The sequence below is a fragment of the Natator depressus genome, chromosome 6 (assembly GCF_965152275.1).
Source record: "Natator depressus isolate rNatDep1 chromosome 6, rNatDep2.hap1, whole genome shotgun sequence".
Taxonomy (NCBI): Eukaryota; Metazoa; Chordata; order Testudines; family Cheloniidae; genus Natator; species Natator depressus.
In genome coordinates, this window is record NC_134239.1 from 126,134,074 (window position 1) to 126,160,842 (window position 26,769).

Here is a 26,769-nt window from a genome sequence, read left to right on the forward strand (position 1 = left end):
TTCAGCCAATTGTGCACCCACCTTATAGTAACTTCATCTAGACCACGTTTCCCTAGTTTGCTTATGAGAGTGCCATGTGGGACTCTATTAAAAAAAAAAAAAAAAAAAAAAAATCAAGGTATATTGGCTGCTAGGGGTGCTTCAAGCACAGGGCATTTTACAATTTTTCCTACTTGGGGAGACCAACCTTCTTCCACTTAAGTGTTCTACCAGGACCCAGGAAATGGGAAGCCTAATATCACTTCTGTTCTTATTCAAGATGGTAGTGAGTGAAAATTATTGCCACCTGAAATGAGATGGTGATCTCCAGTTAGTGCCAGTGGCTAATCTTCCTACCACTTACCCTGCTGTCTTCACAAATGGCACTACTTAGCAGCTTGAAGGGAAAGAGATGAATGGGCATAAGAATGAACTGCTCTCACCCTAGACATTGAGGCACTTAGGGGTGAGTCGGGGAAAACTGTCACCCGTCCTCCCAAGAAATCAGACTTCAGTTTCCAACTCATTCAGTCTGGGTTTATTTAATAGGTATTACAGCTGTAAAAATAATGCTTTGTGTGCGTGGGATTTGTGTGCGTGCAATAAAGACCTAACAGGGGAAGATCTCTGAGAGCCTACTTCACAGTTTCTCTGTCACTTAATTTCATTTATCAAAGCTGGGGCTTTCAGAGGCACTCAGTTTCCTTAGGCTCCTTTGAAAATCCAAACTCAAGAGATTTGGATTCTATGCTAGGTTAAATATGTCTGGTCACTAAACAAAGAGACTTCATTACCCATTCTAGAGGGTACATTGGGGTGGTGTGCAAAATCCCCTGGATGCAGCATAGTGCTGACGCTATTTACCTGTTCAGAAAAGGAAAGGATCTTTCCTGGACGTGATGCCCAATAGACAACTCTGAATTAATTTGTCCCAGTTGTGGCAGCTGCTGCTATGTCAGGACTGTGTTATCAGACTGTTATTTCTCTAACAACATGCTGCACCTTTCAGTCTTCACAGATCCCACCAGAAAATGGTTACAAAAGAGGAAGCATCTAACCTGGTAAGCTCCCGGATAAGATCGTCACACAAGTAACACAACATGTGATTTCTATGAGTGGAAATAATGAAATATAACTTTATTTCACTTTTTTAGAGTGACAGTAAGTCACATGGGCGAAGACACTTGTCAGCCAAGGAGAGAAGGTAAGAATGTCTTCATTTTAAGGAAGGAAAGGTCTAAATATCTCCATGTATGAAAGTCCTCATTTCTTAAGGAGGAGTTAACCTTTTTTGAAGAAGTCACTTGCAGTGTGTTTCTTGCCTCTTGAAATTAACAATATGGATATAACAGACACTGTGAACACAAAGGAGCTGGTTTTTATCAGCTGGAAGAATTTGATTTTTTTGATGGGATACTGGGTTATTTCAAAGGTCTGGTTCAGAATATAAAGGATAACTTCTGCACTGTGGAAATTAATTTGTGAGGGCTTGTGATCTAGTTCAGGTTTCTATGCCACAGAATACTATTTACCCCAAAGATGCAGTGGTGATGGTTCCATGCTTCTGTGTGCAAACAAGGCAGGAACTGAATCCAAACTCAGTTCTAAGCCCAGCAGCCTCTCTTGCCAGCCCTTGAGGTGGAACATAAGAGTTGGAGGCAAAGGGGGCACCAGTTTCCTTTCTGGATGTGGTTTCTTAAGGAGCTTCCCAGTTTCCAGCTAGGTGGCTGCCTGACCCATGTTGATATCAGCTAATCTGGCCATATCTTCTTCTAGGCATCCTCTCTTTCACTCTGGTTACACTTGTCAAAGCCAGGGCTTGAACCAGGAACCTTTAGGTCTTCAGGCAAATACTCATCCAACAGAATTAGTTTGGTGTGTCAACCTGTTAGTGCTTTTTTATTCATTTCTTTTAAAAATAAATAACTGACAGTTTCTGCTGGTGATCATCTCCATCTGTGTTGATCACAACTTTGATGCAGTAGGAGCTGTGGGTCTCGGAGTGCTTCAGTTCTCTTTGTTCTTGGCCTTTGTGCTTTTTGGTGGGTTTTTTTTTTTTTTTTTTGCCTGCATCTCTTCCTCTTCCCCTTTCATGCTTTAAAGATACAGAGAATCAGTCAAACATTCCAGTTGATTGCACCAAATATTGCTTTACCATGTCCCTCCTGGACAGGCATGGTTATGATATCCTGTGTCCCAGAGCAGAGCGCAGCTACCTCCTGCTTTGGGAATCCCCACAAGCATCTGGATCATTGACAGAGCTACAGACAATTTTCTGGCTTTTTCCAGTGTTTCCTATAAGTGTGACATGAAGTTGACTTGGAGGAGAATTTCAGATTGGTGTCACAAATGTTCCTTGAAATGGTTGATGTGTTCAGGATCTTGACTTATCAATGTCACTGGCATGTGTCAAGACTTCGATGCCTTTTAGTGTCTCACTCAGATAACTTTTTATTGACTTCTCTTTGAGTAAGGCATTGCCTGCTCCAAAGCACAAGATGAGATCTGTGTTGGGGGGAGTTACTACTTGATTTCCAGCATGCAGCCAACTTTGTCCCGTGTTCTGGCAGGCAATCATCTGAGTCTTCATTCTACCCGAACTCATTGTATAGGAGTAATAAATTAGATAATTGATCTGAGAAGACATCAAGAAATATTAATCACCCTAGTATTTCTTTCAGTTGGATTGTTTGTTTGGGTTGTCAGTCCCATATATCAAAACTAGATCCTGCTACCCCATTCTGGATGGGCTAATGAAGGAGGTGTGACTATTTTCATTCTGCCATGGTTATATCAAAGGCAAGAGGTAGGAAGTATTTCAGCAGGAAGTCACCAATGATTCTTCCCACATTCCCCTTAAGAGCTTGGGGGTGAAGGCTACTGTAGTCACTCAGGACTGGTCTGACATCCCTTTCTCTGAGACACAAGGACACCTTTGAGAGCAGGTTTTCCAATATGCAGCGCTTGCAACTTGCATTGGGAACAGCTGGTCCATGGGCCAGTATTGGATTGAGCTGAAGCAGGCAGAAATACTCGAGTCTGTCTCTAATGCGAAGGGAGACACATTCTGATAACTGAATTGTGAGGTTGTGGAGAGAGCTGGACATTAGGCGCTTATGTTCTCCTGTCACGAGCACTGATGCTCACAGGTTTGCATGGCTATGCTAATCAAACCTTCATGCAGAGAACCTGACACAGGACAGAAGGAAATAGAAGGTATTTAGTTAATCGTACCTTTTGGAGCAGAGGAAGTGGCTTAGTGGATGCTGTTCTCTGGAGAAAGATGGGCCTCCCTTCAGAAAGAAGAGTTCTGTATTTTTCTGCACAATGTTACTTATTTTGATAGGAATGAACGACACTGGCTGAAGCAGCAGGGCTGCCTGCCGTTCCAAGGTCAGGGGAGGGGAAACGAATAGCTTTGAGCTTGGCAAGTTCCTACCTTGGCCTCCTCTGGGAACTCAGACCCAGATGTAGCCTTGTATCCCAGTGTATATCTTCCGGGATCAGTAGTGGCAAGTAGGCCGTTTCTCCTGTGTTGTTGAATCACTTTGTCATTGGCTTCTATGTTTAAATGTTGAATTTTTTATCATCAATGTGACCTATTTTCCGTGTTCTTGATTGGTCTATTGACTGAACTTGTAGAAATGTATCCTTTGGGAAGTCAGGTGCTATGTTAACGTATGATCATTGTCGTTTCATGCAACAGAACCCTGTAGGAGGGCATATCCCAATGATTATTTTTCTCTTAGGGAAATGAAGAAAAAGAAGCAGCAACATGACATAGAGGATTTAGAACCACCTGAAGGAAAGGAAAGAGAGACCAGCGCACAGCTCCCATCTTCTCCTGTTTCAAACAAGAGCATGTCAGCCCCTCAGCCCATGAAACGAGGGCAGAAGGTAGAATGGATGAAGCTGCAGAATTGATTAGATTTACCCAATGAAAAGGGCCCTCTGAAAGACACATTTCATATGTTTAATTTTTTTTAGCATTTGCCCAATATTCCAATTTGCATATTCAAATATCTCCAGGCATCTGACAAATTTAGACTCAGTTGAATAGTTGTCTGTGTTTAATAACAATTGTTGATTGACTAACTTTCAGCACTTCATATTTCTCTGAATAGAAATGACGTCTGTTGGGTTAATACAGTGCTTAAACTAAAAAGAATTAGAGACCAAATCCATATGCCAGTGAAGGGTTGAGCTCTATGTTGATATTTGCAGAAATTCCTTTTTGTTGTTTGCTAAACTATTAACCCCCATTTTTCTTATCTGTAGAGTAAAATGAAAAAAATGAAAGAGAAGTACAAGGACCAGGATGAAGAAGACAGAGAGCTCATAATGAAGCTATTGGGTGTAAGCCAAAATAACTATGGCTTTTCCTTTGTATTGTTTGTTCTGTGCTTGTGTAGGTTTAAATCATTTTCATATGTGAAATCTAGTCTGCAGGGTCAAGCAAAGAAGAAAAAGTGAAGAAAGGTAAAAAAGGAAAAATAAAAGAATCAGTAAAGAAACAAGCCCAGAAACCAAACAGAGGCCATCAGGTTGATGCAGGTCGTAAAGAAGAAACCCCCACGGTAGAAGTATTAACACATGAGTTACAGGACATGACCCTGGAAGATCAGCAGGAGGAGAAGGTAAACATTCTAGACACGTTTCATTCCCCACACTTTGCTGCATCTTGCTGCTCAGGCTGTTAAATCATTACTTTATTGTACTATAAATATTAAACCGAGTCTGCGTAGTGCTTGCAGAACTACTTACTCTACTGCATTTGTGTAGTTGCCACTTTTCTTAGATCAGGTTGTTTTTTTTGAGAACAGTGTATATAACGTCAGGACTAATTTTTAATAGTTGTAAGAGGCACCAACCCAAGAAACCAGGAGGGTGTTCCGTGGTCTTCGCTGGAGCACAGACCCGCCAAAACTAGAAGTTTGAGGGGTACGATGTGTGGCTGAGCTGTGCTGAGGATCTCTTAATGTCATACGGTATCAATTGTGCAGTTAAAAAAAAACAATAAAAGCTTTTGTAGATTGGCAGCTTGAATTTCAGTATTTCCACCCAAATCTGTCTCCTTCCACCTTTGCATGTGCCAAGGGAGTTTGGGGATAGAAAGAAAAACCCTATATAAAAATGCAGCAGTACTAAACATACTTCACTTAGCTCTCCCTTAAAATGGCGTTCCATATGCATTGAGGAGACTGTACCCACACGTGGCTTTCTGTCTGCTGTGAATATGACCTTTCTGGGAGAAGTATTCTGATGTTTCCTTTTATTTACATATGTGGTGCAGGAGGAACAGGATCAAGATCAACAGGAAAATGAGGTAAATATTATCACCTTTACACTTCTAATAAAGTGCTAGAATAAAAGTGCTTAGAAAAAGTTTTTAAAAGTCTCTCTGCTCAACACTGCTAATGGCCTGGACCCCAGGGTCCTATCCGCTAACCCAGTTTGAGGAGTGTCAGTGAGGCTAACAATTCCTAACTTGGAGGAGATCGGGCATGTCACAAAGGTGAAGCACTTGGCCACTATGCATAATGACAGCTGAGGTTTACTGATTGTGACATTGGTACAGACCCCATGAGTTCAGACATATCATCACTGCATTATAACTTGGCTTTTTCAGTCACAGTTAGGTTGCGAATGGTCAATCCAGGTATAAATGTTCCTTTATTATAAGGATCAAATCAGTTAAAGTTTTTCTAGTGGGGAGCTGAAATGTGACCTTCCTAGTCTCTCAGTTGTATGGCGGTATTAGTGCATAGTATTAAGGTAATAAATACACAAGTTCCAACAAAACTTGGGTAAAACAACAAGGATTTGACAAACCCATTAAGTAGTTTTCCCTTTGTCTTCACCTGATTAACTCCATCAAGACCTCAGAATAGTGGAGGATCCCAGATCCCTGATAGATTTTACTTATTGTGTCAGCCTAACTGATAAAAAATAGTTCTTAAGACAAAAAGTTCCAGTTTACTAAACAAAATTGTTTACTGGACTTTTTAAAAAGCCCTTTACATTCAATGTACAAAGGATATATTTTCTCAGAAGCTTTCAGTAGATGTATTCCACACTTAGAGAATTTGAAGAAATGGATTTATCTAAGAGGAAAAGTATAAACTTTCTTTCTATAATAACAAGTCTTAATTGACTATGCCAAAGTATAAACCAAATTTGGAAACTCCCCTTTACCTCATTTAAAACGAAAATCCATGTAATCTTGGACCTTCAGATTTTAATTATCAGATTTTTTTTTTTTTAAACTAGAGCTTCTCCAATAGCCCATCATCTTTTGATAAATTGACTACATTTCAGTAATACTGTGACAACAGATTATGGTATGATATACACAGGGGAATTATGACTTCTCTGCACTTGGGCTGTGAGGGAGAAGGACCAAATTCCAGCCTCTTCGGTAGTAAAAGATGGGTTTATTTTTATTGCTTTAATTGTTGCTTTTTGTTTAAATGTTGTTTTTCTAGTTTCACAGCAAGGAATGTCTTTGCTATTTTAGGAAGGAGAGAGACTGCTAAATTCTCTGACAGGCCAGCCTCACTCGGAGGATATCCTCCTCTTTGCTATACCAATATGTGCACCTTACACTACCATGACAAACTATAAGTAAGTTGCAGCAAATTATCTGAAGAAGTAATGAATTTTAATTTGACAGATTGGCAGCACTTTGAGTTAGTTCCTTAACACCCGGTAAATGGTGTGATCTTTTTTTTCTTTTAAAAGATACAAAGTGAAGCTCACTCCAGGCTCCCAGAAGAAAGGAAAAGGTACTGTATACAGCACAAGTAGTCCTTTTCAACCCAGCAGCTCTTTAAGCTGGCACATGCCATTTAACATCTTCTTTCATGTACTTTTTACAGCTGCCAAGACTGCTTTGCATAATTTCATGCATTACAAAGAAGCTACCACAAGAGAAAAAGATTTATTTCGCAGTGTAAAGGTAAAGAGCCATCTTCTTGGCTTGTTCAAACTATTACAGCAAGAATGAAAGCAGCATTTAGTGCTACTGCTCTCTGTTTTGTCCTTGCATTACTATCTCTTCAATCTTGTATTTAGCTGTGACATTGAGTACTTTTCCCAGACATGAGGAAAAGCTCTGGGAAAGTCTCTCCTGCTCTCTTCCTCCTCCTCCCCCCCCCCCCCCCCGAAAAAAAAAGTTGGTCCAGTAAAAGATATCTCACCCACACCTTGTTTCTCCCTATTGGCATAGGAGATTAATAGACTTTTAAGGCCAGAAGGGACCATTAAATCATCTACTCCCAACCCCCAAGATTTACTCAGTTTCCCATCTTGAGCCCAATAACCTTCATTTGACTAAGTATACCTTCAAGAAAAGCATCCAGTCTTGATTTGAAGACAGCAAGAGCTGGAGAATCCACCACTTCCTTTCCGGTGGTTAATCACTGTTAGAATTTTGTGCTGTGTTTTTTTAATTTGTCTGATTCCAGCCATTGGTTCTTTTTCTGCCAGATTCAAGAATGCTTTAGAACTGGGTATTTTCTGTACATGAAGGTAGATACACACTGTAATCAAGTCACCTCTCAAATCTTCTTTTTGATAAAATACACATATTGAGCTTAGAGTCACACTGTAAGACACTTGCTCCAGCCCACAAATCATTTTTGTGGGTCTTCTATGTATTGTCTCCAATTTTTAAACATCAGAACTGTACACAGTATTCTAGTGTCTCATCAGTGCCCTGTACAGAGGTAAAATCACCTTCCTGCTCATACTTGCTATCCTTGTTTATACATCGAAGGGTTGCATCGCCCCTTTTTTGGCAGTCCCACTAGGGCTCATGTTCAGCTGCTTGTCTGGGATCCCTAAATCCTCTTCTGAGTGACTGCTGTCTAAGAGAAGTCTCCTGTTGTGTCTGCATGGCCTGCATTATTTGTTCCTAGATGTATAACCTTGCATTTTGCTGTATTCAAATACATTTACCAAGCAATCCAGATTACACTAACTGCCCTGTCCTCCTCATTTACCATTCTGCAAATTTTATTATCATTATCTTATTTACTTCTAGATCCCTGCTAAAAATGTTGAATAATCTGGCCGACCAACAGTTGTGGTAGAACCTTATTAGGAATGCACCCATTTGATGATTCCTTGTTAACAACTATGTATATTGAATACTACTGAACAAACTAGTTATGTTCAGATAGCTGGAGTGTTAAGCATATATATGATCTGATGATCCATTGTTTTCCCTGGAATGGGTGGGAGGTGCAGTAAGTATTAATGGTTCTTTATTCATTGGGAAGGTCTGAGCACACTGCATTTTCATCAGCCATTTACTGAACTATCACAGGGCCACTTTCTTTGGAGAAACGCTGTACTGTAAAGTGACAGTGACACATGGTTATCACTGATTCATGTGACATTATTACTTTGCAGCTGGTATTCAGAGAGGACATGGGAGGCTGGGAAGGAGTGATTGTTGAACACTTCCTACTTTAATTTTGACTCTTGATTTTGTTTTATAGGATACTGATTTATCAAGAAATATTCCTGGTAAAGTGAAAGTGTCTGCACCTAAGCTCCTGAACATGAAAAAAAAGTGAGTGCTGGTCATAAATCATGAATATGTGTTTGAACTGCCACTCCTGCTTCAGAAGAGGATAGACCCAAACCTGCCCTCTGGACCTCCTCCAATTTTGTTAATAAAGTAAAATAGCTATAATCAGTTGGACTAAATTTAAGAGGCAGAGGTGAACTGTTTCCTGCATCTGACCCTGGCCTACATCTATTTGTTTGGACTTTAAATTACATGTAGCATGTGACTCCTCTGAAGTGCACAAGTAAAGTACTACTGGCCTTAGCTGTCAAAGGCAAGACTGATTTTGGACTGATCCTCTTCCTAATGCTGTGAGGACTGGCACAGACCCAGTCCCTTCTCTCCTTACTTCCTGCTCTGGCTCATGATGCAGCAAAGTCCTGCTGCTTGTTCTTTTCAGCTCTCCTTGGGCAAAGGCCAGGATTTAAACATATTACCCTGGTTGGAGCCCTCTTTCTAGTCAGGACATCTACTCCCATGTTTGGGAATGAAGATAGATTGATGATGTTTACCAAAAGCCTGTACAGTCAAATCTGTCATAGGGTAAGAAAAGTCCTGCAAGGACAAAAATCCAGGTCTTGCTTCTGACTAGTCAGCTGCAGTCACTTACCAGCAGTGGAGCACCACCATGCAATATCATGAATGAATGGGGAATAGTAGAATACTTTGTTTTTCATCTGCTCACAGGTATAGTACATATAAACCCCCCCCCAATATGGACAAAGGCCAGAGTAAAACAGATGAATGATGAACTGTAGCTTAAAAAAATCACAGCTCTAATAAAATGCACCACCCCAATGGAGAGCATATAAGACAGCTAATTAAATTATAGTCAGAATATTCAGTTTATTATAAAAAGAAATGAGACAGTAAGGGGAGTGCTGAAGTCACATTGTTCCAATATTTAAATCACAAGCCATTTATTAGTTTCTCAGCCCCTCCACTGTATCAGTGGTGGCCTATGCCTCCTGGGAGACAATGAGCACAGATAAGGCAGAGCCAGAAGGGCCTTAGTGCTGGTTGCTGCTCACATACAATCTACTTTCAGTAGTTTTAAAAGTAGCGAAGCTGAACAGAGCCTGGCAGCTGTTAGTCATCAGCTTCACAGCATGCATGAAGCTCTGGATCTAAAAGCTGCTGAAGGAAACAGCACATTAATAATCAAGTCATTCCTGGGAAACTGGCAGTTTGTACTTTTGGCTACTCCTAGACATGCATGGTCCAGTTTGATACTTTATTACTGATTACTAAAGCATTTTCACAATTAAGACAGAATACATCTACTCACACTTACAGCTCTTAAATAACCCCACAACATGACACTTAGTCACCATCCCTCTATATTTTTAAACAACTCAAACTACACCTTAAATTGGTGAGCTAATCCCTGGACTAAATTAGAATAGCAGTTTCTCTAACCTTAAACTCATGTGGCCAAACATGTTAGGAACGTGTCTTATTCCTATCAGTGAGATGCTGATACAGACTAAAACTACTTTATCGTGTTGAATAATGCCAGAGTGTCATTGTTCTTTAATATTAATGGTGTCCCAAAGAACATTAGTGCCTGAAAATACTTCTAGCATTTGCCAAACTTTAAGGCCCAGAAATTCAGCAACAACCTACAAATCCTTGAAGGGTAACTCCTTAAACAGCATTTCCTTGCATTGACACACTCTGAAGTAATTTAGGTTAGAGTAGTTTTCCTGTCATCACATAATGAAGTGAGTGGCATTAAGTTGAACAAACCATTACTGGTTTAACTTAGCTTAGGCACTGATACATTTCAACTTGCATTAAATACATTTATTGCAAACATCTTTACACAAAAATAGGTTCTCTCTAAGCCATTCACATGCAACTTACAACCAACAAGCTACTACCAACAACAATGCAGATATTTCTACAAGTCTCACATCTGCCACAGGTGGTTGGTAAAATTATTACATCTTTTAGAATTGCTCATCCATGCACACGTTCACAGAAGTAACTGATAGAAGTCTTAAGAGCCAGATGTATTATTACTTCCAAACCGCTGATTGACACTGTGAAGCAAGTGCTTTGGGAGGCAGGTCCATGAGTTGGCTAATATCTCTTTGAAGCAAATGACTGCTTCTAGGCACAGCCTTGGAAAAAGAATGAATATTTCAGTTACTATTAAGAACATAAGTGAAATAGCACCAAAGGTAAGAATTCTGTTTCTTAAAGCTGTTTAGTTGACTTGTCCCCCCCAAAGTATTAGCTGTTTTCATTGTCAGAGGATTATAAAGTCTTTACATAAGAATGGAAGCAGCAAGACTTCTTCCATTACTGAATGCTACTTCAGCTTTCCTTGGGGAATGTTATGAACTCAGTCTCCCAAGGAACCATGATCTGGTACTAAAGTCTATGTAGTCAAAGTACAAGGTATTAGTAAATGAGAAGGGAAGAACAAGAGTGTTAGATTCAAAAGTGTATTTTTTTTACCTTACAAGAGATTTTGGTTGCAGAGAAAACACAAGTATCTCATTACTATGAGCCTGAAAAGAGAGATGTTAATTAATATTTGAAGCCTTATTGTTAAATGCATTGATAAGTTAATTCCTTAAAAAGCAGCAAAAGTTTCTCCTTTGAACACAGTGAAATTTTCCTGTGGCATTGAAAGTCTTAGTCACTGATGACAGAGAAATGCGTTTCACAATTGGAGGTTGCAGTTGAAGTGACAGATGCTAAGGGGGGGGGGGGGGAGAGTCTCGCTTTTAAAAAAACTTGTTCTCCACACAGCAGTACTAGAAATTCTTAAAAACAGACTTACTGCTTTGTGATGGGCAAGCAAGTTGTTGGCACAGCCACCAAAAACAATGACCTCTCCTTCTTCACTTGCACAAGCTGTATGCCACAGCCTATAAAATGAACAAGCCACACATTTATTAAAGACAAAGGGGAAGAGTCCATGTACAGCATTAATACCATTACAGAGACATGCTGTGAAATAAGATGTAATATTTATATGCAAGGTTGATGCAGACAGCTTATTTTAGGCATGTAATAATTTCTAGTAAAAGTAAACAATGACTTCAGTGGCTAAAAGTTACTATTCTTTCTACACAAACCATATTAGAGATATCCATTTTGTAAGCTGTCTGGGTGGAAAAGCAAAGTACTGCTGAGTGGTTCTAAGGTCTGATGACAGGCACTCATGAAGTTCATCTTTTGAAAGTAAACTAAAAATTACGGTAATCCTAGTTTTGGTAGCTGAAGGGTTTGTGAAGAAATATTGTTTGAAGGTAGAGCATTCTGTTTTTTTAAATCAAGCCAATCATATCAGAGGCTTCCAGTTTTTGAGAGCCGAAGGAATCAGTTACAATAAGATTCTCCAAACACTGAGACAAGGTGAACCCTCACCATCCACACTATCACAGTCCACCTGCTGTCTAACTCATATTACCGATACACCTTAGCTGCCTTATAGTACTTTAGTCAAATTTCAGTGTTTTTAATCAAGCATCTGAAAAAAATGTTATTTAAATTTCAACATAACTATTTAAGGCAAGTTTCTGAACCCTGAAGGAAGATCAATTGTAAGAAAGGTGCTTGGGGTAGGACAAAGGTTAGCTCTAATAGATTACTACAGTCCGACTACAAAATTTTGCACAGTGAGGAAAGAGTACTTTCCCATATTGCCTTTCCTAAAAGATTAGCCTGGTTAACTAGCTATAGTATGCTCAGGGCTGACCACCACATACAAATTATGATACTGGATCAGATCAGTGGTCCATTCAGTCTGGTATCTTGCAGCTGTGGTCAGTACTAGACACTTCAGTAAAAGATAAGTAGTGCCATACTAAGCAAGTTATCCTATACCTGTCCCATCAGTTGAGGCTGGCTTATGCCCAGAAGCATTAAGGTTTATCACCATTCTAAAACATTTTATCGAACATGGGCTTGTCTACTCTACCGCACAGGGTCGATCTAAGATACGCAACTTCAACTCTGTGAATAACGTTGCTGAAGTCGACATACTTAGATCAACCTACTGCGGTAAGTCGACTCTCCAGTAAGCTCCAGTCGACTCCGCTTGCGCTCCTCGTTCTGGTAGAGTACCGAGTTGATGGGAGAGCGCTCAGTCGATTTATCACATCTAAAATCGACCCCTCCTGGATCAATCGCTGCCCGCTGATCTGGCACGTAGTGTAGACAAGCCCTGTGACTGTGCTTAGTCTAATCCATGAGTGCTATCTTGGATCTCTGTCTCAGTTGCAACTTGTACCAACACGTTCCATGGACCACTTATACAAAAGAGTATTTCCTTCTCTAAGTTTGTTACCTTCCGCTTTTATTCAGCATCCCTTTGTTTTTAGTACAATAAAGCGTAAGAGTACCCCTATGCCTTCCCTATACCGTTATCTTGTATCTTTCGCTAAACAGTCCCAGTTGTGTGAATCTCTTCATATCCAAGTCTTTTCATGCCTTTAATTATTTTTTTGACAAACATCTCTGAACTCCCTCTATTATGGCTTGAAATTGGGTGACCAGAACTTAACAGTATTCCAAACGAAGATTTATGGTGACATTACAATGTTTTCCATCCCATTTTTATGCACTCTAACACTGTTAATTTTATGACTTCGGCCATGTAAAAGATAATGGTCTCTATTTAGACAAAGTCCATCCAGCAAAGTACTCTGACGCAGAGCCAGCTGTCAGCCAGGGCAATCAAAGCATTGCGATTCCCCATATGTCCAGAGCAGCAGTTTTAAAGAAACATTCTGCTAGTAGACTGAGCATGGATTTCCAAGTCTGGCATGTTAAGGTCTACTCTGCCTGTCAAGTACTAGAACTTTGTGTACTAGCACCACTAAAATGGACATTCTAGTTAGTTCTCTGCCATTTTATAGGCTAATAGTGACGCAGATAAGTAAAGTATCAGCTGATAGCTGAGTTCCAAACAGTGTAGTCAGAGAGATATGCTGGAGTCTGTATCAGCACAGACATATAGCTACCTTAATCCTGCACCTTCATAAAACAGGATGTATTATTGTGGTGGGGTAAGAGAAACCAATCTGATTTATCACTACTTTACTTTAAAAAAAAAAAAAGATGCTGTATTAGTGAAAGAGTATTCCGAGTCCTGTGTGTGCCGTATCAACGCTACAGACTGCCCCCTAAGATTTCCTAGATACACATACTGGTTTTTATACATTTCCAAGAATGTGTGTACATCTTACCTCGGTTTTTCAGAATAATTATGCTCAAACTGTTTCCACTCATTCTTACTGATACAATAAATCCAAGCATCACCTATAAACACAAAGATATATTAACCCTCGCCACTGTTGCCAGAACAAGCATGTTCTGGTATAACAGAAGAATATCGTGTTTAACCATGTGTGTGTCCAATTCTTCAGGACTGAAATTTACAATTTGTGGCTGGCTGTGTGAAAACTTGCTCTCACTGGTGGCTTTCTGTGGCTAGGACAGAGTAGAGAGAGGCAGATGGGGAACCTATGCTTTTATCCCTTGCCCATACCCATAGCAAAACTTTCATTCAGGAATAAAGTTTATAACTTTACAAACTTCAAAAATTGTAAATTATCAGCTCTGAATGAGAAGTGAGAGTGTAGTGGTTTTGTAGAAAAAGAAAAATACAGCCACAAAGTTGAACATAAGTTACGAATCATCTCCTCCTCCTCTCTGGCTCCCACTCCACATGACTGCACGTACAGGAAGCCTTTACACACAAACACTGAAATCCTTATTTATGTTTTTGAATATATGTGCTGTTAAGTATCTCAATCACCAAGTCAGATTATACACATGTGTAGGTATATAGTCCTCTTTACATCTTTCCGTTTATGGAAGGAAGAGAAATGTCTTATTTTAAATTCCTTCTAAAACACAACAGACCAGACTGAAATGATGGAACGCTTTTCCTTGCAGAAAACAGCGTACCTATGAAAACTAGATGTCATTTCATATGATGTAATATTATTAATGAACTTTTCATAAGCCTCTCTAAATGTGCATCTGATCTTGATAAAGTTCACAAAACAAAAAGCTGATTACATGTTGAATTAGACAAGAGTAGTGTTGCTTTTCTAATAACCATAAGAAATCATTCACATGATGGCCAGTCTGTTGATGATGCAATTCTCGTTTTCGCCTGGGGCTAGACAGTGTAACTCATACAATTTGGGGGACAGGTACAGCCATCTTACCACTCTGGGAGTAGTCTGCCATCACATGTTCCATTTGTCTGAATGGATTTTACACCACACAAGGGATTGACTATAATCAAATAGCACTTTTCAAAGATAAGCCTAATAACCTTCAGTATTGACAAGGCTGAATAAGTCTACAGCAGGTCACCTAACTACACAGATTTGCACATTGCTGGAAAGATTAAGAAATGAGCTCTCAGTGTCTGATTGGGCGTGGGATGCTCTATTTAAAAAAATGCCACTGCTGCTATGAGAAGTGAACAATGAGCACTGCAAAATGTCACCCACGGGAATATTCAATGGCTAGGACACTAGAGAGCGACTCAGGAGACCTGGGTTCAATTCCCAGCTCTGCCACTGGTTTGTTGGATGACCTTGGGCAATTCACTTAACCCATGCCTCAGTTTCCCCATCCGTAAAATGGAGACAGTGATATTGACCTTTATAAAGCACTTTGAGTTCTGTGGGTGGAAAGCACTAGGTATTACCGAGGCACTGTTAGTAAAGAGTTTACAGTTAAACAGACACTTGAGCATGTAACTGTATAGAATTTGGAGAGTATAAAGTTTCCTTGGAATTACTTACTCAGTGGCTGCTTATCGGTGGTAAACCCTCCAAAGAGAAATAGGTGATCTGATGAAACTGGAGTTAAGGAATGCCAAGATCGGCCTACTGGGCAAATGCCTTGTGTAATTCTGCATTTAAACAAAAAAGCACCCCAAGTTACAGACCAGCTAAAACACAATGCAGACTTTTTGGGTTGCAATGATTTTTCAGATATTAAATCCATTCAGCTGAGTATTGGATGCTAACTTTGACCAACTATTAGCAACAATTCAGTTCCTTGTTGAGGATGGCACAGTTCATTTCTCAATGATTATAGGTCAGACTTCCTGGAAAGAGTTATTGCAGACAGACTAATCCAATGAAGACAGAATAATCTCAAATAATGGCAGTCTGAATGGCAGAAGGAGTTTTCCTCATCTCCAGGCACTTTAAAATTAGTGATGGCCAGTGAAACAAGGTACTAGAACATAAACATTCAAAAAGCAGTGCATTTGATGGTAAATACTTTGAAGTTCTGTTAGAATGATTTGCAGGTGAAAAAGCACATTTACAAATACGATATACTGCCTTGAAAAAAAAAAGATAAAGAGCTTTGATACCTACATTTCATTCCACTCCCATGTGTCCAAATTAAGATGATAAAGATCATTCATTCTAGAATCCTAAAATAAAATAGATAAAAGTTGAATGAAATATTCACTTTAGAGATTCAGCAGTAACATTGTAAAACTGTTCTTACACTTACTCGGTATCTGCCTCCAAACACATAGCCTCTGTTCCCAACTGTAGCGCAGGCATGGGCTGCTCGGGGCGAGGGGGATTTACCCTGACATAAGAAAATATTAAAATTAGAAGGAAGACTTGTTCGATAGTGTTATTCAGATAGCGGTATTGATCAGAGGCTGGAAACTAAGAAAGGAAATCTGGTCAGAGATCTTTAACAGCTCCATAATTATACAGATGTTACATTCAAGATAAAACCAAATACTATTTCCCCCCAGAAATTCATGATTGGCTAAGAGGGCAGAAATCCTGGGTTAATGGTCTGATTTAAGGTGACCAGCAGCAGGTGGGGACAGGGGAGAAAATGGGGTTGCATTCATCTACATAAGGGAGGCCCAGGATACCCAAGTTTTACTTGTTTGGGTGGGAGGCAGTTGGGAAGCCATCTAAGAAGAGAGAAAGGAAAGGCTGCAATTTAAAAAAAAAAACACACCCCTAGGAATATCAAGTCTGGTTTTGCTGGAGGACTTACGATGGACATAGATGTATATGAGGAACTCTCTCAGATCTTAACTGAAAAGATGAGGTGGGGAAGCGATAAATATTTTTCTTACAGCTAATTCCAGGGCATGAGATCAACTGTTTCAAACTCTTTGTCTTAACTATCTGAATGTCACTTCCCATCAGATTTTACTTCCTTGGTATCCATGGCAATATAATCCTATTAGTTTGCTTCTGAACAATTCAGACAGCTTTAGTGTCCAATGTGTGGCACTACAGCACGCAGTCATTTTTCTTTATTTTGATCCTTCAGTCACCAGCCAAGTGGGTTTAAGAGTGCGAAACTCAAGAGCTAAGGTGGGTGAGGTGATATCTTTTATTGGACCAACTGCTATGGGTGAGAGAGACAAGCTTTCACCAAGAGAAGCTGGTCCAATAAAAAGGTATTATCCATCTTGGGAACCAAAAGGGCTACAACAACACTGCAATCTCAAGAGCTGTCAGTTGGTCAACAACAGGTTGGAGTTAGGCTGTAAATTTCACTTTGCTGATTTCCCTATAAAAGCAGCAACTAGGGAATAGGTAGGTTCCTACCAATTCACATTCTCATAAGAAAACTAGGGAAATGTGGTCTAGACAGCTAACTACTGTAGGGTGTGTAAAGATATAGCATCTCTCCAGGCGCTAAGTGCTGCCAGGTGTACGTGGATAGAGGTGAGAGCTAAGCCTGATGTTTTCAGGGCAAAGAGGTAATTTAGGACAATGTCTCTCAACCTTTCCAGACTATGGTTTCCCTTTCAGGAGTCTGATTGGTCTTGCGTACCCCCAAGGTTAACCTTACTGAAAAACTACTTGCTTTCAAAATCAGACATAGAAATAGTTAAGTGCTGGATTACTAAAAACAAAAACAGGGACTCCATTAGGGCCAGAATGAAGGGTCCCTCAGTCTGGGCGGTCCCCAGGGGAAGCAGTACCAGGCTTCTCGGGGGGGGGGGGGGTCATAAGGGTGCCTCGGCTATCCATCTGGGTTCCTGCATGGCAGCAAAGATGTTGGTGGGGCTATTTCCTGGGACTCCTGTGAGTCAGATGATGGTGCCATTGGAAACAGCAGGACTGTCGGTACTGGATGGCCCTCATCTGATGGATGGGAAAGGGGCTTTGCTGCAGAAGGAGCAGTGATTCATCCTCAGGTGTGGGGACATCCCGAAGAATGGGTGGGCCCAAGAGGAGTGGAGACTGCGGGTACGCAAAAACACTTCCTCTGGCATTTGGAATGTCTTTGTACATCCAGAAATCTGTGAGGTGCCACTGAGACACCGGAGGCAACCAATTCAGCAGTCACAGCCAGACAGTCAGCATGTTGGTGGAGTGGCTCTGACAGAGCATCTGGAGCCACGCTCGTAGATAGGTGCTCTAAGTGTCCCAGAACCGAGGGTCACTGGCGGTACAGATGGATCTCACTTCTTTGCCATAGCCTCCAGCCAGGGGACCTTTGGTGCCAGTTCAGCAGGATCCATGTGCGACATCTCTCCCGACCTGATGCGGCTCAGGGAGGGAATGCATCTCTTATGAGCAGTCTGTTGGGGGGGGATCTGCTCTTATGCCCAGGAGAGTGTTTCTTACTCTTGCGGTGGCGCTTGTCTTTAGGCTCCACACCATTGCTCGTGCTCAGAGGGGCATTACATGTTGGTGGAGGCCGCTGTACAGAGCAGGGCCTAGACATAGTCCCTGGGTGAAGGGGTTGTTTCCCCTGATCAGGGAGGGTCTATACTATATTACACTAAACCACACTATGAAAACTATCAAAAACTATTTACACGAAAGTGTGGAGACAACTCTCATCAAAATAAGAGCAAAGGAGAAAGAGGGGTTCCAACTCAGGCCATGCAGCAGTGAGAGAGAACTGGAGTGGCGTCGACCCACACTGCCCCTCAGACTCTTGATCGGGAGCATAAGGAGACATACTGCACGTGTGTGTCAACGGACACTGCTGGGGAGAAACTTCCGGACTCAGGTGCATGACGCGCATGAGCACCCATGTGTGGAATACACATGGGGATCATCACTCGAAGAAGAAACCTGACCTGTGAGGAAAGGTTAAAAAAACTGGGCAAGTTTAGCCTTGAAGAGAGGCAGAGGGGGAACCTGATAACAGTCTTCCAATATGTTAAGGGCTGTTACAAAAAGGGCAGTGATCAATTGTTCTCCATGTCCACTGAAGGTAGCACAAGAAGTAATGCGCTTAATTTGCAGAAAGGGAAATTTAGATTAGATTTAGGTAAAAATCTTTCTAAATTATAAGGATAGTTAAGCACTGGAATAGGTTACCAACAGCGTTGTGGAATCTCCATCACTGGAGGATTAACAGGTTGGACAAACGCCTGTCAGGGCTATGTATACCTGGTCCTGTGTCAGTGCTACAATTCTACGTTTCTGTTATTTCACTGATGGGAAAACTGAGGTGCAGAAAATGAATACTAACCACACAGTCAGGGTCAGCAACAACTGTGTGGATTGGAACCAAGATCACCCGACTCAGTCGTATGCTTTAATCACAAGACCATCATTCCTTCCTTTGCACTCTCCTGGAGATCAGAGTTAAATTACATGCTCTCAGAGGACAACTAGGAATGACAGTTGCTTGGATTGTTGCAAAGGCCGTACTATTTTTCCATAGCAGAGGAATGCTGAGGGCGCATTACATCACCGACTAGTGATCCCTCCAACTGAGCAAAATGGAACCAGGGTATTGCCATTCTGAATCAGATCCACGCTCCATCCTTCCTGTATCCTGTCTGACAGTGGCCAGCACCAATACCTGAGAAAGGTCCAAAAAACCTCCTAATCCCTAGCAGCAAGAGACTGGCTTAAGACCTGTAGCATGCTGCACTGATGGGTCCAGAAAACTGCCCTCTCAGCTAGGAGGCTCGTGACTTGTACACAGGGTCATAGGGATGGAATGTGTGTGTGGCTGGGGAGAGAAGAGATTCAGGGCACCAACTGGGACTTCACACACTTCATACTAGGGAACAGTAATTGCACAATACCACACCTTCTACCATTGTATCAGGGGAAGACAGACTAGAGCTAGAGCAAAAATGTGAGGCTGGACCATACAAGTAAACTTTTAATATGAGGAGAGGACATGGGGGTAGGTGAGAGGGGAGTGGAGAGGGAGAAAGACAGGCAGATCTGCCAATAAAATAACTACTGAAGTTATAGGACTACAATACAGAAGTGGTACTTCAAGACAAGTCAATTGCTCAAAGCCACTGCTGGAAGCCCCTGGAGGCACCTTTGCAGAGCAGCCTTTTGATCTGTAGACTTCCTCTTTCTTAATGAGGATCAGAACAAAACTAAAAAAACCATACAGGCCTAGCAAGTGATGATGCTTTGCATAGTATTGCTACTCTTTATCTTCATGTCCCTTCTAGTGTCAATCCTAGAAAAAGCAGCCATTTCTCCTGAAGAGTTATGTTTTACTCAGTGTCAAAATTCTTTTAAAAATTACCGTGGTTATGGGCTGGCTCCAAGAAAAGGTTTCAGTGTCCAGAACATGTACGTGATCATTCCATCCTCTAGGCTGACCTGAGTTCTTTGGAAAATTGATGAAAAAACTATTACATTTCCATTTTAATGAACATATTATGCACTAGCACCAGAATGTTTTCTGCTGAAAATTACTCTTAGGTGGAGAAAGAAGGTTACTTACCCAAAAAGAGGTTTCATCAAATTCAAAAGTTCCTATTGGTATCCCTTCAGGCGAATAACCATAACCTCCAAAAAATATTAGCCTGTTCAACAGAAATTACATCAAGATTATCAAAAGCAAATACCATTGTATGGCAATCTCTACTATTACAACTTAATGCTCAGTAAAGGCTTTTCACACAGAGCATATGGGAAAACCCACTATGCTCCCTTGACTTTGTTACCAAATTACAAGTAAGGTTTTTCTTGTTTTCAAACACGTTTAGGGTTGAGCACTTTTAAAATGTTTATTTAGGATGAAAGCCAGCATGAGATTCAATATATAACATGTATTCCCTTCCCAGTTTTGTTCATCTTAGATACAATACACCAACAAGAATGACAATCTTATTAAAAAAAAAGTCACAAAGAGAACTGCAATACTTTTGGTCATGCTTGCTTACTTATTTTTATAAACCCAAACTCCAAGTTTGTCCTTTGATGAGGGGGGAACACCTTGACATTCTACTCTAACCCACTGCAACACTTTGTCCTTGGATCTGGAGTTTAACATGTAGAACTGCAACACAATAAAATAAAAGTTTTTTAACCCACACAGTTAGCATAAATTTAAAGACTAACAAATGTTTCAATACACTGATTAGCATGCACCAGCATAAAAGTATATAGTTCTTTTCCAAGCTCAGAATACTATGACGAAATATTCTGCAGTCACATGTAAGGATCCAACAACACCCAAAAGTAGGCCCTTAATGCTGTTCTACACTTGTGAAAGGAGTATTAGTACCGAACTTTGTTTACTCCCATCCCAGGGTGGAAAGCTGTAGTACTCTCTCAAGCTCCAGCCATTTGAGTGTAAAATAGTCCACTCAGCAGATTTTTTTATAATATGATCATCTCTCCTTTCTTGCACACTTGGCTGTGCAGAGGGACAGCTGATGTTGAATTGAACTTGTCATTATGCTAATGATGAAGTCTATCAGTGACATGAATATGAAGCTGGTCAGGTGTCAGAGCTATTTTATTTCAGCCTATCTGCATCATCACTTCATCAGTTTACACTCTAGTTTATGATTTACTGGTATCCTTTTTTAAGTGAAAGCTTAGATTCTCCAAGCCTGAGATGGATGGAAGGAAGAAAAAGAACCATTTTCACTAAACTACCACAAACCAGCTCAATTTGTCGCCACTTCTATCCAGCTGCAAGCTTAAGACTTAAGTGGATTTTTTAAGCTCTCAGCCTTCAAAATTAAGTAGACTCAAAGGATCTATGTAATATGACTGCAGGGTGAATTTGGCCAGTACACTAGGATTAACACCACTTCCTCTGCAGTAACTACAACTACTGGAGAGGAGGATGTTTTCCCAGCATTGCAATCTACTCCCCTCAGTCATGCCAAACTATCTAGGGTTGGACATGATCCATTCCCAAAACCCGTATCAGCCAATAAAGTTACAGAGAAATTGAACTGGTGGAAATCACTGTGTCAGCCATCTGGATGAAAAGCTCAGAGTGGTAAAAGTACTATTGTAAGTTGTTGCTTCTTCGGCAATTGTAAAAAAGTATCATTTGTTTGGATTACTTCAAGTTTGAGGAAGCGATTGAGGGAAAGAAAACTAGTTTCTTAGTTCCAAGCAATGAACATATAGACAGCAGATGAAGGTATGTTGTAGGAGAGAATGTGAAGGACCTAATGACTTGCTACCTATTCAGCATTCCCCAGTCATTAACATGACAATATCGAGGCTTGGTTAACACAGTCCAACAGACATACTATAGCTGTTCAGAAGGAAAAGGGTTTGTAGGTTATGAAATGTGGTATTTTCATGCTTTGGATGCATTTTAATGTGCTTAGAAGTCAGTCTTACCTTTAGTACAGAATGGGGCTACAAATATTGTCTACTGGAACCTCTTTAATAGAAAGGGTATAACTAATCTTCAGACACTGACCTTGTTTGTATTGCCACGTGCATGATGCCCTCCAAATAAGTACAATACTTTGTCTACACACACAGCACAACTGCCTGACATGGAAGGTGGAACATCTCCTCCTGTTTTTTTTTTATTCCTGGAAAGATAAAATGCATTTAAAAACTGATAAAAAGGAAAAAATTATTTTGTCTGAAGTCGAAGCATTCAATCTGACTGGCTGAGTTATTAACTGCAACAAAAAGGAGTACTTGTGGCACCATTCAGACTAACAAATTTATCACGAAACCTTATGCTCAGATAAATTTGTTAGTCTCCAAGGTGCCACAAGTCCTCCTTTTCTTTTTGCGAATACAGACTAACACGGCGGCTACTCTGTAACTACAAGTGTTTGTGGGATATTGAGGTCTCCCGTTCTGAGTCATTTGGATCTTTGTAGTAACAGCATTTCAAAAACACTGAAAAACCCTCCTTTTACAAAGATGTATTTTCGGGGGATTCTCTATGCCCAATTCAGAGGACTAAGGATTCTCCTCCCCCCTCCACCTTTTTGAAATAGAGATTCTCAGACACAGAGAATCTTCCCTTAAAACACATCTTGGTTTAAAAAAAAAAAAAAAAAAAAAAAAAGAGGGTTTTTTAATGTTTCCAAAGCGCTGTAATCACAAGGATGCGTTTCCCAACTCAAGGCTCCACATGACCACAAGGACAGCAACTGCCAAGAAAGACTGGATGGGACTCCCTTCAGAACCAGTTAATACTGCTCCTTAAAGAGTTTAGAGCACTTTGAAGGATAAGTCCTTAGTTGTCTAAAGAGGTGAAGCAACACATAACCCCCCACCACCAACAGCAGGTATGCAGCTTCTGAACAACTTTCGGGGTTTTTTGTTGGACAAGGAGGCAAAAATAGTATATGTCGCTGAACAGATGTTTTTAATTTAAAAAAGATATTGTACCTTCACAGCACAATGAAGAAAATACTACCTGAACATAGGTTTATTTCATTAGGTTATTTGCTGTAGTATGTTACAAATATATACAATCTATGGAAACTATATTTGATATCAGGGGTTCTCAAACATTCCACAGTGTGTGTCACACCTTATTGGAGAAACTGTCTTGGGAGCCACCTCCTCTCCCATTTAGAGTCAAGTGACATCCCTGTGGCAACTACAGCAATCACTTACATGGAAAAATAAGATTAAGAAAACTTGATATTTAACTGTTTTATAATGCAGTTTGCAGGGTGAATAAAAATCAATGATTAAAAAACCAAAGTCAGTTTTAATTTTAATTAAATATGGACGTCTAAAAAATAAATACACTTAAAATTAAAAATTTGAAATTGACAACCTATGTTAAGGCTTAAATAATTATTCAAATCATTTCAATCATACAAAAAAAATACCTAATAGTACATATTTGTTGCCAAATTTTAAAGAAGGTCAAACCACTGAACTGGTGGAAGCCATTGGCTAAGCTCCTTGAACTACAGTCTGTTGAAGTGCTAACCTAACTTTTGACAGCAGTAGCCTCTTCTGCAGATGCAGAGAAAATATTGTCTTCATTTCACTTTATTCAACTAGTTCAGCTCAGTTACTAATTTAATTCCAAGTTAAGAAACCAATTAGGAGTTGAAAAACCAGGAAAGCTTCTTTTCCACTTACTGTTTAAGAATAAAAACAAGAGATCAGGGGATGAGATCTATTAGTTCTAAAATCATGAAAAACATAGTGACCAGAAACATCAGTTCAATTCACTAACTATAGTTAATACTGCCTTTGTTTAATAAACCAGTTAGTTTTGAATGCAAAACATATTTTGATTTTTTTTCCTTGTTTCCAGCACATTAAGGATAGTTTTATTTAAAAAGTTGTTTTTGTGCATTTTTAATTTATGTTTCCATCCAAGTAGAGCATGACACAGATCACAAGTAAAAAAACAATCATACTCTAGTAAATGAGAAATGCATCACTTTCTAAAATAAAAAAGGTAAAAATTAAAAATCTGAGTGTGTGTGGAAGTGTATAACTGCTTAACTAAATGTGTATAGATATAGTGTATCCTCCTGGTTGGCAAAAAGAACCACCAAATTTAGTGTACAGGCTATATTTACTTGCAAATCAAATCAACCTTTCTTTAGAAAAATAACTAAAAGGTACAAATGCAAAACATGATTAAAATGGATTTAAATCAAAGTTCCCTGCTTGCTGATTTAAACAATGATTGAAGTCAGTGATTTAAATTGCTTATATTTACATCAAAGGACCTTGGGGTGGCAGTTTGTCATCTGGAAATGAGGAAAGGTAGTGCCATACTGGCCAGACATGCACCAGCAATTCCTCCATGGAGCATCAGTATGATTTATAGATCAGTTTGACATCCTCTTTAAAATACAGACACTGGCTTAAGAAAGGAAAAATAAAGTCACTCATGTACTGTACCATCTTCCAGTTTCCATGCTGTAGATCCATATTTCATCTCTAGGCAGATAGAAGTCATAAAATCCCCTAACTTGAGCATTCTGCAGGGACAGCAGAGAAGAGAAAAGGCACTATTACAAAAGGCTCGACATTTTATATCATGTAGAACCAAGTGTTTTCAGGCCTGCCCTCCTTCCCCCCTCAGAAACAATTCCACCTATTTTTAAATGTTTATGAAACAGAAAACAGCATCAGGAGCCAGAGGAGGGATGAGTAGTGGTGTGACCAGTGCAGGCTGCACTCCAGTGACTCCTGCTTGTGTAACAGCCCTTGGGGAGCAGTTACACACTGTGACAAATTCAAGCTGTCTCAGGGCTACTTTAGCTTGTGCTGGGGACTGCACCAGCTCACTGCAGACTCCAGGATCAGAGGAGTATTAACGTGGGTTAAAGCCACCTTTGCAACCCCCTCCCTCTGGCACACTAAAGCTCTAGCATGAGGATCTGCGCTCAGACTTTTTTTTTTTTTTTTAAAAGGATTTTGCCAGATGTTAATGGAATACACTAGGCACCTTGTTTCCAGATATCTGCAAAAAAATTAGTTTGATGTCACATGAAAAATAAATTTGGTGACCTTATCCTTGTGACTTGGACAAACAAGAACTAGATCATAATACGGTTTTATTTTCTTTTTAAACTACACATACGCCAGCATGATTAGCAGTCTACTCAGGACCTCTGAACTCTAATTTATCTCCAAGTAGGGGTGTGCTGGAAAAGCTGTGTGGATAAAATGGTTAAGTGCCGATCTGCGCAATGTCTGGATCAACCAACCAACAGTATTTCCCTATCTTCCAGAGGATTAAATAGCTGGCAAGAAATAGAGAAAAGAAACCCCATCTCCTACAAATAGCCACTGATTAGTCTCCAGAGCATTTAATTAACATCATTTTAAAAGGGTCACGCCATTTCTAACTACTTACTTGTCACCTTAAAGTTATAGTTCAGTACATGGCATGTCAAACTTTTTTTGAGTGGTTATATTATGTATTTAGAGTCTTGTCAAAATACTGAGGCCAGTCAACCTCGATAGCATCACCAATGACAGATGCTTGGGTTAGTGCAGAGAGAAGCTGTTTTGTCAGATAAGGAGGACTCAGCTGTAGTAATATTTTAAAAGAATAACAGTTTGAGAATGGTACCTTATAGCCTCCCCAAACAAACATGCAGTGTCCATCAGTGACTGCTACGTGCCCACTGCGCTCTGCGGGGCTGCTGTTCTCCAGCTGCTCAAAGTTGTCCTCAGCCGGAGCTGGGAGCTCTTCATCTGCCTGCAGCTCTTCATTATCATCAGCCATTTTGATACAGTGCTATATTCCTAAAACAGACATGTGGGCCTTTTAATAACCACTGGGTGAAACAACGAGTAGAGAAACTTCACAGAGCTGCTTCCCTCACACAGGTGAAAGATGCCAGATGGAAACAAGAGACAGCCCCGCGGTGGAAGGAAGTTTCCTCGTGCACTCTTCTGCCACTTGGAGCGGAAGGCTCCGCTGTGTGTTTCTTGTGTGTCACTTTACGGACGAGCACAGAACTCGGGCGGGTCACAAACGCCCAGCGGGATTTAACGGCCTTGCTTAGGGACTCTTGGCACAAGCTGCCGCCGCAGCCTCCCGGCAGCGCGTCTCTACCAGCGACGCGGCAGCAACACCTACCCCGCCGGAGACACGGCCAAACGCGGCGTGACCCGCACAGATACGGGGGGCGCCTGACAGGCAGCCGGGGCCGGGCAGCCGGCGGACCAGGGGCCCCGCCAGGGCGGCCGAGCCGCGTAGCGGGCGGGGGAGGGGGGGCGCGAGGCTGGCGCTGCGCTCGGGGGGAGGGGGGGCACACTCGCCGCCCGCCCGCCCCTCGCGCGCAGGGGACAGGCCCCCCCCCGGGCTGCCCCGGGCCCTGAACCCGCTGGGCCCCTCGGCCCGGGCCGGACACTCCCCCGACGCCGCCGCCGCAGGGCGGGGGCAGGCGGCTCGCGCCACCCCCTGACTCACCTCGGCGGGCCACCCAGCCTGTTGTGGGCCACCGCTGTCAACATCCGCCGCGGCGCACTTCCGCTCCCGGCAGCCTCCGCGCCCAGCGCCGGCTCCGACCCCCACCGACCGCC

The 26,769-nt window shown here is 41.1% G+C and overlaps 2 protein-coding genes across 2 annotated transcripts in view; one reads left to right on the forward strand and one right to left on the reverse strand.

Annotated features, from left to right (window-relative positions):
* NEMF (nuclear export mediator factor) overlaps positions 1-11,247 on the forward strand; it is a 42,366-nt gene extending 31,119 nt beyond the window's left edge. The window contains exons 24-33 of the mRNA XM_074956561.1: positions 989-1,040; positions 1,134-1,183; positions 3,729-3,876; positions 4,258-4,335; positions 4,422-4,616; positions 5,273-5,305; positions 6,497-6,603; positions 6,721-6,764; positions 6,858-6,937; positions 8,484-11,247. Coding sequence (XP_074812662.1) covers positions 989-1,040; positions 1,134-1,183; positions 3,729-3,876; positions 4,258-4,335; positions 4,422-4,616; positions 5,273-5,305; positions 6,497-6,603; positions 6,721-6,764; positions 6,858-6,937; positions 8,484-8,561 — 865 coding nt within the window. The 3' untranslated portion in view covers positions 8,562-11,247. The remainder of the gene's footprint in view (positions 1-988; positions 1,041-1,133; positions 1,184-3,728; positions 3,877-4,257; positions 4,336-4,421; positions 4,617-5,272; positions 5,306-6,496; positions 6,604-6,720; positions 6,765-6,857; positions 6,938-8,483) is intronic.
* KLHDC2 (kelch domain containing 2) lies at positions 9,405-26,769 on the reverse strand. The gene is made up of 14 exons (XM_074956562.1): positions 26,657-26,769; positions 25,811-25,986; positions 24,631-24,710; positions 22,208-22,325; positions 20,700-20,815; positions 20,258-20,339; positions 20,057-20,140; positions 16,067-16,147; positions 15,925-15,983; positions 15,340-15,449; positions 13,762-13,834; positions 11,349-11,436; positions 11,021-11,073; positions 9,405-10,680 (listed from the first exon to the last, which is right to left on the reverse strand). The coding sequence occupies exons 2-14, from the start codon at positions 25,964-25,966 to the stop codon at positions 10,557-10,559; spliced, it is 1,224 nt and encodes a 407-aa protein (XP_074812663.1). The 5' UTR covers positions 25,967-25,986; positions 26,657-26,769; the 3' UTR covers positions 9,405-10,556.